We start from the raw sequence: 12,368 nt of genomic DNA on the forward strand, positions 1-12,368 counted from the left end.
GATTTCTAAGAATTTTAGAATGGTAGGTTAAGCGCGGAATGTGTATTCTACATATTTGTAGAATACTCCTATTTACGTAGATCACGTATTCTAAACATTGTAGATTCAATGAAAAAAGTAGATTTCGTTTTCTACTTCGTAGAATGTCATTTCTACTTTTTTTAGAACATAATCTGAAATTTATAATTTTAACTTTTTTATAACTGGAAAATATACCATTAAGTTCATATAGGTATTTTAACAAATGTTACTATTTTTCCAAATTTTTTTCTTTGTAAAACTATTTATTAAAATTATTTTCATAAATATTAAAGGGTGTTATAGGAAAATATGACACAAAATATAGATTAGTGTAAAGGGACATAGTTACTATTTTTTTGCTCTAAGAAAACAGTTTTCCCAAAAATATATATAAAAATTGGATTTTGGTTTGGTGTAATTGATTTTAAGTTGTTTGGTTAAGAGAAAATCAATTTAAACAAATAAACCAATTTAAACCGTGGTCTATATGTAATTAAGTTTTGAACTATTGATTCATGGAGAAATAAGTTTGTAACATTTAATTCATGGAGATTTAGAATGAAGTCAAAGTTCGGTGGGGATCTGATGCTATATGATAGTTATCATGGGGAAATAGATCGTCTGCCCCCGTCAAGACAAAGAAAGTTCCTGTTGTTAACCAAAGGTGTGGTGTTAGAGGTTGTAAGAACACCCACATACTTCTCTCTTTTGGTGCTACAATGCCAAGACCCAGTTCGGTGAATGGCAATGTAAAATCAACATAACTTGATCTATTAAAAGTGATTGTAATATCTCCCACGGCCGCGTCATATTTGTTTTTCTGTATGACGCAAGTGGAGGTAGTTGAGTTTCCACACAATATACATAGATGAGGAAAAAGTTTGTAGTCGTAAACTTAAGAGTTATGGTTAGTACCTGGCTACTAAGTGCATATGCAAGATCGTCGTAGTTACTACCATTGCGCCAAGGTATGAATTCCACTTCATAGTTGAAAGGTCTAATGGAAGCTCAGAAGACATCTATACAAAACCCTTCAGCAGTTACTTTTTTTGTTTCTGACAAGAAATACTTATCCTTGGTTTGGAAGTCACCACTCAAACCCTTGAACCTACACTCTGTGATGGCCTCAAGAAGAGTTGATGATACATTTGACATCCTTGTAAACTCTGTGGCTCTCGCCAGCGCCCAAGCGATATCGTGAGCCCATACGCCAGAGATGCTAAACCGAGTTATCTCAGTCCCAACAGCCTCTTCAAGAGGCAGTGATTTTCTCCATCTTGAAGTGAAATTGTGAAAGCTCATTTGACACTGGAATGTAAGACCTGAAACCAACCACACCTTCCATTGCTTCTTTTGCGTATTCGTGGCCATTTCTTCCTTGTAAGCTGTTCATGGTTTTGGCAGTGAGGATCCAAGCAAAGCCTTCACCCATCATTTTTAATCTCCCAGCACATGTGAAGAGATGAGTTGCTACAAGCTCAGACATGTGCACCACAAAGACAGTGGTTCCCAATTTCTTCATCTTTCTTAACCGATTCATCATCATTTTCTCGCTTGAAGAGACTGTAAAACCAACCTTGGACTGTATACGAACTCCGTTCTCATGGAAATGGTCCACCATGAGTAGCATACTCTCTCTCTCCAGTCATCTTCATCCTCATAAACAAGAGCAACACTCTTCCAATCAAACCCATGGATGAATGCTGTAATGCCCTTTGCCTCGGAGGATGAATCAAATGTTGCTTGGATCAAATGACTGTATTTTCTCAATGACAATGAAGCCGGAGAGTTAAGTGATATCACAGGAGCCTTAGCTTTGTCCCCAATCTCAGCCAAAAGCTTTGTTTCTTGCAAAGAATTCCCGCTGATGATTGCCTCCACTCCTACAGTTTGCAGCAGATCAACAGCTGTTTCATTCACAAAGACAGAACATTAGTGAATATTAGACAAAGAGAAGAGAATAATGTAATCACTGTTACCAGAAGCTAGAGCAAGGAGAAGCTCTCCGCGAGAGTTTCTGACTGAAAGAGAGACTCTTGTTTTGTAACCACTATTAACGGCGTAGAAATTGGAAAGCGCCATGGAAACAGAGCTTCCCAGTATCTTGCCCTCCACGGAACCCAAATCCAAAACTAACCCTACCCTGACTTGGACCCGAAACGGAGCCCATTCATGCTTGAATCCGGCGTCGTTTTGACTCGAAGCAAAATAGTTAGAGGAGATGATGAGAAGAAATGAAACCAGAACTGGATTTTGAATCCCAAACCTCTCCATAAAAAAAAAGAAGTTTCCAATTTTGAACAAAAAAAAAGAATAAGTTTCCAATTAAAAGACATGTGTACTTGTTCATTTTTATTTATATAATCGAGTCTAGCTAACCAAACACATGCAGTGTTTTGTTTTTCCACTGTTAATTATTCAACTATGGTAAAAAAGTTTAAAGTTTCATTTTTTCCAAAAGTTACAAACATATGTCTACTTTTAACTTCATTTTTTTTCAGTCAAAAAGGTGTTGGGAAAATTACCCAATATTGATGAGATGAAAATGGGATTTAGACAACTAAGAGATTTAAGAAGAAGACTCTTAATATTTAGGAAAGGGTTTACTACAAAGATTTTGTTTTTGGAAACTCTCTCTTACAAATATTTTCTCTCTTTGTTTTCTCTCTTCTTGGATGATACAAAATGAAAGGGGGGAGTGGAGGTATTTATAGCCTCCATGATACAAAATATCTCAAATATTTTAATCATAATTTTAGATAATTCTTTTATGATATCTAGATTATTTTATTCTAATTATCTAGATTTTTTTATAAAAAATATCTAGATTTTTTATCTTAAAGAAGTGGAGGATATTCTAGAATTTGGGTTAAGATTTGAGCTAAATATGATTAGTAAAATATTAGCCCAAACATATGACCAAATCAAATTTACTTCTCAACACTCCTTCTTATTTCATCTTCTTGGGCTATCGAGGGAAATCCAACATTGGTGCACACAAAAATAATTAGTAATATTTGATATAGATCCAGCCAAATATCGTGATTTGATTGGATTCTCCATTCAACTAAAGTTACACAGATAATATTGTTAAACTATTAAACACAATAATTAATTCCTTATCAAAATCTACTCTACTAAATTCGAGTCGACTAGTTTTTGGATTATCATTAAAGTTAAAATGGTCTAACTAAAATTGACACCACTATTCATTACCAAACAATAAGTTTTAATCTAAACTAAGACCAATTTCGAATCAAACAGGAAACGATTTTGATTGCGAACTCAAAACGTAACAAAGCTCGCTTGGGAGCGTTTTCTAGCTCCTCTAAGCATATTCAATGTTCTCTCAATGCAGAGACTACACGGATAGTTATAGAACACAAGCGTGGAACAAATATCAGATTGTGGACATCTTCTTCCTCACGTTTAAAAACCGGCTGCTACCGCTAAACTGATCACAAAGTTTTGTTAGAAAGACTTGCCGGTGTAAAAGAGGTTGAAAGTATATCTTAGCTAGAGATCCTGCTTGACCCATTGTTTCTAAACCAAATATACTCTTAATTCTTAATTAGTAGTTGGTATTTCGCAGTATTCATTGTTGGTTTGGTATTTCTGTTGAATAAATAATATATTTCTCATAAAGATTTATGAGAAATAATTTTTGAATTCGAGTTGGTATAAGGTTGTTGACAAATTCTTTATCATAAAGATCAGATAAAAATCATGACAAAGCAATCAGAGCATTTGCATTGGTAAACTCTAAAAGCATCCTCAAAGGTGAATACTCTAAAAAGTTCTTACAGTTTTAAAAATATATATTTTTATTTTAGAACCAGTTTCTAAAATATCAGAGAAAATATGGCTCGATTATAAGAAAATTTACTCTGGAAGACACATTTTGAGTTTTCAATTACATTAAAAGACACATTTCTAGTTGACACACTTTCTTCTAGAAATATTACCAAGATAACCTCCATCATTAATGGGATAGTCTCTCTAGTTGGTCTTTCTAACTAAGACATAACCAATCTTCTTTTAGCCTTTTAAAAACAAAAGCAATTATTCTTCTTTTTCTTTTCCAACTAATAAATAATAACCTTATGTCTTCAAATCCCTAAATTGACAAAAGAAACTCACAAAGTGAATCATTGGTCCATTTCTCCTTCGACATCTTTTCGAAACCAAAATCCTCCTTTCGTGGTCTTCCGACATCAGAGGCTAGAGAAACTGAACCATAGTCTTCTAGATCCGAAATGTCCCTAGTCCCCTAATCCTCCTTTCGTTTTTCTCCCTCACCACTGACTGTTCTTCCGTTGTTTCCCAGACGAACTTCTACATGGATGCTATTGAAGGGAGGAACAGACAGAAGCTTGACGGTCGCAACATCACCATGAACGAGGCTCAGTCCCGTGGAAACAATGGCGGTGGCGGTGGAGGGCGTGGTGGAAGAAGCGGTGGATACCGCAGTGGAGGCGGTGGTGGTTGTAGAGGCGATGGTGGAAGACGTGAGTATGGATACAATGGTGGTGGTTGGTGGAGGTGGCTCCCGAATCTTCATCCACAAAACCTTGAACATAAGACCTCGTCCACAAGATCTTCATCCACAAAACCTTGATTCATGTGTCCACATTTTTCTGTGTCCATAATTTTACCATCCACAATGTGCATGTTCATATCTAACCCGTCCACAACTTTTCGTGTCCACAAACACTTGACATGCAAGGTGCAATTTCTGCTTCAAAATCAAACCATTTTAGCTTTGTTTTGTTTCTAAGGATAAATCTCAACTTCGTCTCCTTGTTCTAAAATTAGCATAGAACGGAGAAGAATAGTTTATTCCCTGTCAACTGTTCACTGTAACCACAAACATTGCGTCCATACATATTCATCCATAAGTATCTGTTAAGTGTCTACAACACAGTGTTTGTCGGTTTGTTGTTTGCCTTATATTCATATCTTCTTTATGTCTAACGAACAAATCCTTTTTAGTGTATATGGTTTGTCTACACAGTAGTTTCGTAACTTGGTTTTTGAAATCGTACTTCACGACATCTTTGTTTATCCTTGAATGTGGTTTTAGTGTATTTGTTATTATTTATTTGGAGATGAGTTGGATTTTTGTGGATAAATTACAACAATTTCTTCATTGAGATTAGGGTGTTCTAGGTTGTCGTGGATTGTGTTACAACAACTAGTGTTGTGTAGCATGTCTTATGGACACAATCATATGGATTTGATTAAAATTTATGTTGAAAGATCTATGGACAATCAAATATTGTCCATCCATGAAAACTTAGAAGAAGTATCTAAAAAACACATATCCACATATAAAAAAATGTTGTCCATAAAAATGTATCCACAAAACATTGCACGCAAAATATAAACTTAAATTCTATAATTTTAAAATATTAAAATACATATGTATATATGGGTATCAAAATAGAAAGAAAAAACTACATTTTTATGTATATTTATATCTATTTATACATTGAAATATAAAATAATGACCGCCAAAATATATCAAGGAAATAAAGAGTTGATTACAATATCAAATTATTATTTTTTGTTGAAAAAGAAGTAGAGTTTAACGATAATAGTTCTCTGGCTCAACACATTTCCAAATTTGGTTAGTTCACAGCTGTTTTTTCAAAAATTGTATCCTTCTATTTACATAAAAGCAAGACTAGTTTTGTCTCAAAAAGGACAGCTGGCCATATAATGTGTTTAAAATGTACAATGTGTCTTCAGATGAAAAGAAAAGACAAAAAGTGTCTCTTCGTGTAAGTCTCTCCGATTATAATAGGAAAAAATATGTCTGCAAATAATCGGTTCTCACTCTATCTCCTACTTTATCTATTTTTTATTTTTTTTTAATCTTAAGATATCCTATCAAATATCAATATTGGAGCTGCTCTTAATGAATCTAGTACAATAAAAAAATTAAGAATAAAAAAAGAAGAAAAAAGTGTGAGTTCTCATTTGATAGACTCACACTAATTCTTAATAAACTTAATTCTACACTTGTTTAAAATCTATTGTTCTAAATGGTTTTATTATATTTTAAAAAATTCTATTAAAAATTGGATTTTTTTTTCTAATTTTGAGAAATTTATAGGTTTTTTTTTTATAGAAATTTATATGGCTTTCCCACTAATGATGCCCTCATAAAAGAGTTTTAAATTAAGATAACATTAGAATAATGAAAAAAACGAGAGAGAAGGTAGAAAATGGGAGAATCTGTTCTAAAGTAAAAGTGCTGAATGCAACTTTAGGTTCATATTATTACAGAAATTTTAGTGAGAAATTAGAAGAAACACAAATCACACTTTAGTAATGAATTTTTATTATTATTAGTACAAATCCATTTTTTGAGGAAAGCACAAATCACACATAACTCAGAATTTCAAACCGGATCCTTTGTATTTTTCCTCGACGATCATGTCGATTTTGTTTTCCATCTCAGGAGTCAGGTGATTCTTGGAGTCACCAACTTCTCCTTTGCGAAAAAAACTAGAGTAATTCAAATTGCTCTGAGCTTTTCCTGTCTTGTTGACCTCCATACTGCTCAAGACTACGCAGAGAACAAAGTTCCAAGATCTTGTCCACAGATCCGCCCTCTTCCTCCTCCTTGGTGAATGGACAACCTAAAAACTCGGCAAGTCTCTTAACCTGAGTAGACGGCTCTGACTTCATTTCCTCGTACCTCATGAAGAGAACATGCTCGGGATCTTCCAAGCTGCCTCTCCAATAGCTCAATACATGTTCCCAAAAGGGTCCAAAAGAGCCATCTCCCGTGCATAATGACTCAAACGAAGACTCGAGAATGCTCTTGTCTAATCCATTCTGAAAATAAGCACACGTAGGATCCACTTAACTGCTTTCCAATGCTCCTTTCCTGGATTCGCTAGAAAGCGACTCACAACTCCTACTGCATAGGCAATGTCCGGTCTGGTGCACACCATAGCATACATGAGACTGCCTACTGCTGATGCATATGGGGTAGTCTTCATTTCTTCTTTCTCTTTCTCACTTGTTGGACTTTGCTCCGAACATAACTTGAAATGTCCACCAAGTGGAGTGTTCACTGGCTTTGCCTTATTCATGTTGAATCTCTCCAACACCCTTTCAACATATCGTTCTTGGGATAACCACAAAAGCTTCTTTGGTCTATCCCGAGTGATTTTCATTCCAAGAATCTGTCTCGCTTGCCCCAAATCTTTCATTGCAAAGGACTCTCCTAGGTCATTCTTCAATGCGGCTATTTTGTTGCGATCTTGGCCCACAATCAACATATCGTCAACATAGAGTAATAATATGAGAAAGTCGCCGCTTTCGTACCTCTTTATAAAAACGCAATGATCGTTCTTGGTTTTCTTGAAGTTGTGATCCACCATGAAGGAGTCAAACTTCTTATACCATTGTCTTGGGGCTTGCTTGAGACCGTAAAGACTCTTCTTTAATCGGCACACCAAGTCTTCTTTTCCTGGAACCTTGAATCCTTCAGGTTGCTCCATATAGATCTCCTCCTCGAGTTCACCATGTAGAAAGGCCGTCTTGACATCGAGTTGTTCAATCTCCAAGTCTAGAACTGCTGCTAGACCAAGAACCACTCGGATAGAGGACATCTTCACCACTGGAGAGAATATTTCTTCAAAATCTATGCCTTTCTTTTGGTTGAATCCTTTCACAACCAATCGAGCTTTGTATCTTGGATTTGAGCTTCTATCTTCATACTTCAACCTATACACCCACTTGTTCTTCAAGGCTCTCTTTCCTTTTGGTAGCTTCATCAGCTCATAAGTGTGATTATCATGCAAGGATTGCATTTCATCTTGCATAGCTTCAACCCACTTATCTTTATGGGTGTCTCCTATGGCCTCCTCATAGCTTTGAGGCTCCCCCTCATCTGTAAGATTAACGTACTCATCTCGATAATATCTTACAGATGGTCTTGTCTCTCTTCCAGACCTTCTTGGCTCATGTTCTTCCTCTGGCTCCACTTGAACTTCTTCTTCACCTTCATCACCATTCTGATCCATGATAGGATCCCCTTCACCCTCATCTCCAATCACTTGTTCATGATCTTGAGGCTTATGAGAATCTTCATTCCTTACAACCCTTAGCTTTGGTTTCTTTGATTTGTTGATGTCTTCGATTGTTTGATCTTCGAAGAAAACAACATCTCTGCTCCGGATAACTTTTCTGTTAACCGGATCCCAAAGCCGATAGCCGAATTCGTCTTTTGGTGATCCAAGATAAATGCACTCTTTAGTCTTAGAGTCTAGCTTGGCTCGTTCATCCTTAGGTATATGGACAAACGTTCTGCAACCGAACACCTTCAAATGGTTGTAAGAGACCTTCTTACCCGACCAAACTTCCTCCGGGACATCGCCTTCCAAAGGGACTGATGGTGTAAGATTTATGACGTCCACTGCAGTCTTTATGGCTTCTCCCCAAAATGGTTTGGGTAGTTTAGCGTGAGAGAGCATGCACCGAACTCTTTCTGTGATCGTTCGATTCATTCTTTCAGCTAGCCCGTTCAGTTGTGGCGTCTTTGGTGGTGTCTTCTCCATCCTGATTCCATGAGCTTTGCAAAACGCTTCAAAGGGACCTCGGTACTCTCCACCATTGTCAGATCGAACACACTTGAGTTTTTGACCCGTACTTCGCTCTGCTTGGGCTACAAACTCCTTGAAAGCATCAAGAACTTGATCTTTTGACTTCAAAAGGTATACCCATACCTTCCTTGAATGGTCATCAATAAAGGTGACGAAATATGATGCCCCTCCATTGGATTTCTCGGACATGGAGCATACGTCAGTATGCACAAGATCAAGAATATGCTTTCTTCTCATAGGCGTAGATGATCTTCGGAAAGCGACCCTATGTTTTTTCTGGTTAAGCAATCATGACATGGTGAGAGAGAAATACCTTTCATATCAGGAAGAAGTTTCTTGCTAGAAAGTATACTTAAACCTTTCTCACTCATATGCCCGAGTCTTCGGTGCCATATATCGATGTCATCACTTGCAACGTTTACTTCTTCCTTGCAAAGCTTGGCTTGTGTTACATATAAAGAGCCTTCTTTTCTTCCTCGAGCCATGATCAAACTTCCTTTGGTTAACTTCCATTTGCCACCACCAAAATGACTGTCCAAGCCGACATCATCGAGCTTTCCGGTTGATATGAGATTGAGTCGCATGTCGGGAACATGTCTCACATCCTTGAGAACTATCTTACATCCAGTGTTTGATGTAAGAATAACATCCCCCTTTCCAATGATCTTGCTTCTTCCTTGATTTCCCATTTGAACATTACCAAAGTCACCACTTTGATAGGTTGTGAAGAAGCTTCCATGAGGGGTGACGTGAAAAGAAGCACCAGAATCAACGATCCATGAGCTATCATCAGAGCTAAGATTACATTCTCCAACGAGATATAATTCTTCGCTCTGGTCTTCCACAATGGTGGTAGTCTTTTCTTCATGCTTCTTTGTAGGATTGAACCGGTCTGGTTTGATATTACCAGCTTGTTTGTCTTTCTTGAAAAACCGACATTCCGACTTCATGTGACCCTGTTTGCCACAGTAATAGCAAGTAACTCTCGGACGTGACTTGGATCTTCCTCGAGATTGGTCTCGTCCTCTGCTTCGGTTTTGACCACGAGTCTCTTCTCTACCTCGTCTATCAACAATGTTAGCTTCTGAATATGAACTCGAACCTCGTTCCTTCCTGCGAACTTCTTCGTTTAGAAGGCTATCAGTGACGGTGTCCATGGTAAGCTTTCCCTCCGGTGCTGAATTGCTTAGAGTGACAACTAGTGTGTCCCAACTCTCCGGCAGTGAACTGAGGAGTAAAAGGGCTTGCATTTCGTCTTCAACCTTCATATCAACTTTGTTAAGCTGATTTACAATCCCCTTGAAATTGTTCAAGTGCTCCATCATGCTCTGGCCATCCTTGTACTCCAACTTTACCAACCGTCGAACAAGAAGAGCTTTGTTTCGAGGTGTTTTCTTTTGAATCATGGATTCAAGTTTTGTCCATAATTCAAAAGCATTTGTGTAGGTAGAGACATGTTCAAAAAGAGATCGGTCGACATACTTACGGATTACGGCAACCGCCTTTCTATTAAGAATCTCCCATGCTTTATCATCCTTTCCTTCCGGCTTATCCTTCATGATGATGGGCTCATGCAAATCCTTACAATAAAGGTGATCTTCCATCATCGGTTTCCAATAAGAGAAGTTGTCCGTCGTGAGCTTGAACATGTCACCTTCAAAGGTAACGGTGGCCTCCATCTTCACTTCTTCAAAGATAACGGTAACCTTGCTCTGATACCAGCTGTTGGGAAAATTACCCAATATCGATGAGATGAAGATGAGATTAGACAACTAAAAGATTTAAGAAGAAGACTCTTTATAATTTTTGAAAAGGTTTACAAAGATTTTGTTTTGAGAACTCTCTCTTACAAATGTTTTCTCTCTTTGTTTTCTTGATGTGGATGATTACAAATGGTGCTAAGCACCCCTATTTATACTAGTAAGTGGAGACTACAAGTTAGTTCTACACACTTCATCTTCTACACACTTTATCTTCTACACACTTCCTTTTCTACACACTTCTTCATCCTTCTCCATTTTTCTCTAGATATTTCTTCTTCTTCTTGGGCTTCTTGGGTCTTGGGCTAATGAGGGAAAAACCCAACACACCTGAAATGCCAGTGCGATACCAACACGTCCTTCACGTCCCTACACACGTACACGAACTTGCAGGGAGAAGAGTCCTTGAAGGGTACTCTAAGAGTATGGAACGGCATGTGAGTCGAGAACAGCCTCGGAGATGATGAGAGCTCGGTCAGGTCAGGTGTTGAGCTTTTGAGATACAGATGGAGCTCCAAGAAGGGCAATATACCATGAGGATTATCGGATCGAAGAGGATGAGGAACATCAGAAGAAGAACTGTTCTTCAATCTCTCAAAGAGAGCGATCGTGAGAGCTTTGAGCCAAGTGGTGCCTGATTTAGGGAAAGAAGCGAGGATTATATCGGTTTCTTGAGGCTTGAAACCTTTCTGAAAATTCAGGACTCCTTGGAGAGTGTTCGGGTAGTACCAACATCCTTGGTAGTTGTAGAGCTTCCCTAGACAATCTTTGTTCCAAGGAAGCGAAGAGATTAGACTCTTGGTTTCTTCACTTATGTTGTCTCCTCTCACGTTTTCGGGGAGCTCCTTCTCACTCATTTTCTTTTGTGAGTTTTGCTTGAATCTGATTTTCTTCAAATGCAAAGATGATCACAGTTTTTAATAGATTAGATATCTTGGTAGGTGAATCATTGGCCTATTTTAATATCTCTTTTCTTTTATAAGAAAGTTTTAGTTAGCTAAATGCACGGAGACATAGCAGGATCGGGTCGGATGGAATCTAGGTTTAAATCATAGTTTAAAAATGATCTTGTTTACACAAACCACGAGCTGGTAAGGTTGTTGACAAAGTCTTTATCATAAAGATTTATGTTCTGTTTTCTTGTTTTTCTTTAATCAAGATTCGAATCAGAGCAATACACCACAACGAAGACCTAAAGCTGCCTCGCGCCGAGGGGTTAGTTCCCTATCAGACAAAAAAAAAAAAAAAAAAAAAAAAAAAAAAAAGACCTAAAGCTTCTTTCCCCATGCAAAAGGGAATCAAAGATGAAGTAAATGAGGCCAACTGGATGTCTTTGTCTCTACACGTGGCGAAATGCCAACCTTAGAGCATCTTTAACCCTGGCTCTAAGCCTTGGGTTTTAAAAAAAAAAATATTAAAAAATTGGTAGGTCCCACACCATTTTAAAAGCTGGCTTCTTCCTCCTCCTACGTAAGAGGCGGTTTTTAAAGAGTTTGTGACTTGTTCGCGGGTCCCACCACTTGGTTCTCTATTTATTTTATTAAAAAAAAAAAAAAAATCCTAAGAACCTAATTTAAAGAGACAGAGCGTTAATGATGCTCTTACATCAGAACCCCATAGACAAGCTAGTGATGAGAAACAGTGTTAAACACAGAGGAGATCACAAAACTCGAACCACCATTTGTCTGTATAACGCATCTAGTCTATCTGCTTACAAATAGTCTAAATTAGACCATTACATTTAAATTAATTAGCTGTTCTATTATTTCTATTTATATCTAATTTAATTATTATTAAATATATATCCTAACCTAGAATTAAGGAACTAAATAACTAATCTATTTTTTAAAATAATGAATTCAATTTATATTAACAATACTTTTAGATAAATAATATTAATTTAAAAAGAATTAAATAAGCCTACTAATTCATATATACAATTGTACTTTAATTCAAATGCAAGAAA

General features: G+C 37.0%; 2 protein-coding genes and 1 pseudogene across 2 annotated transcripts; 1 reads left to right on the forward strand and 2 right to left on the reverse strand.

Moving 5' to 3' along the window:
* Positions 1–574: 574 nt before the first annotated feature.
* LOC106308909 lies at positions 575–2,295 on the reverse strand (annotated as a pseudogene).
* A 2,065-nt stretch (positions 2,296–4,360) lies between these two features.
* LOC106308911 (glycine-rich RNA-binding protein GRP1A-like) lies at positions 4,361–4,639 on the forward strand. The gene has a single exon (XM_013746013.1). The coding sequence runs from the start codon at positions 4,361–4,363 to the stop codon at positions 4,637–4,639; it is 279 nt and encodes a 92-aa protein (XP_013601467.1).
* A 4,949-nt stretch (positions 4,640–9,588) lies between these two features.
* On the reverse strand, positions 9,589–11,259 carry LOC106308912 (cytosolic sulfotransferase 8-like). The gene is made up of 4 exons (XM_013746014.1): positions 10,733–11,259; positions 10,136–10,364; positions 9,745–9,991; positions 9,589–9,698 (listed from the first exon to the last, which is right to left on the reverse strand). Exons 1-4 carry the CDS (start codon positions 11,257–11,259, stop codon positions 9,589–9,591), a joined length of 1,113 nt encoding a protein of 370 aa, XP_013601468.1.
* Between the last annotated feature and the right edge of the window lie 1,109 nt (positions 11,260–12,368).

The sequence above is a fragment of the Brassica oleracea genome, chromosome C8 (assembly GCF_000695525.1).
Source record: "Brassica oleracea var. oleracea cultivar TO1000 chromosome C8, BOL, whole genome shotgun sequence".
NCBI lineage: Eukaryota > Viridiplantae > Streptophyta > Magnoliopsida > Brassicales > Brassicaceae > Brassica > Brassica oleracea.

Coding starts and splice junctions, on each gene's coding strand:
- LOC106308911 (XM_013746013.1), top strand. CDS start 4,361: ATGGATGCTATTGAAGGGAGGAACAGACAGAAGCTTGACGGTCGCAAC.
- LOC106308912 (XM_013746014.1), bottom strand. CDS start 11,259: ATGAGTGAGAAGGAGCTCCCCGAAAACGTGAGAGGAGACAACATAAGT. Junction 10,365..10,732: donor GTATCGCACTGGCATTTCAG/GTGTGTTGGGTT, acceptor TTTTCCCAACAG/CTGGTATCAGAGCAAGGTTA. Junction 9,992..10,135: donor TTAATAGAAAGGCGGTTGCC/GTAATCCGTAAG, acceptor CGGTTGGTAAAG/TTGGAGTACAAGGATGGCCA.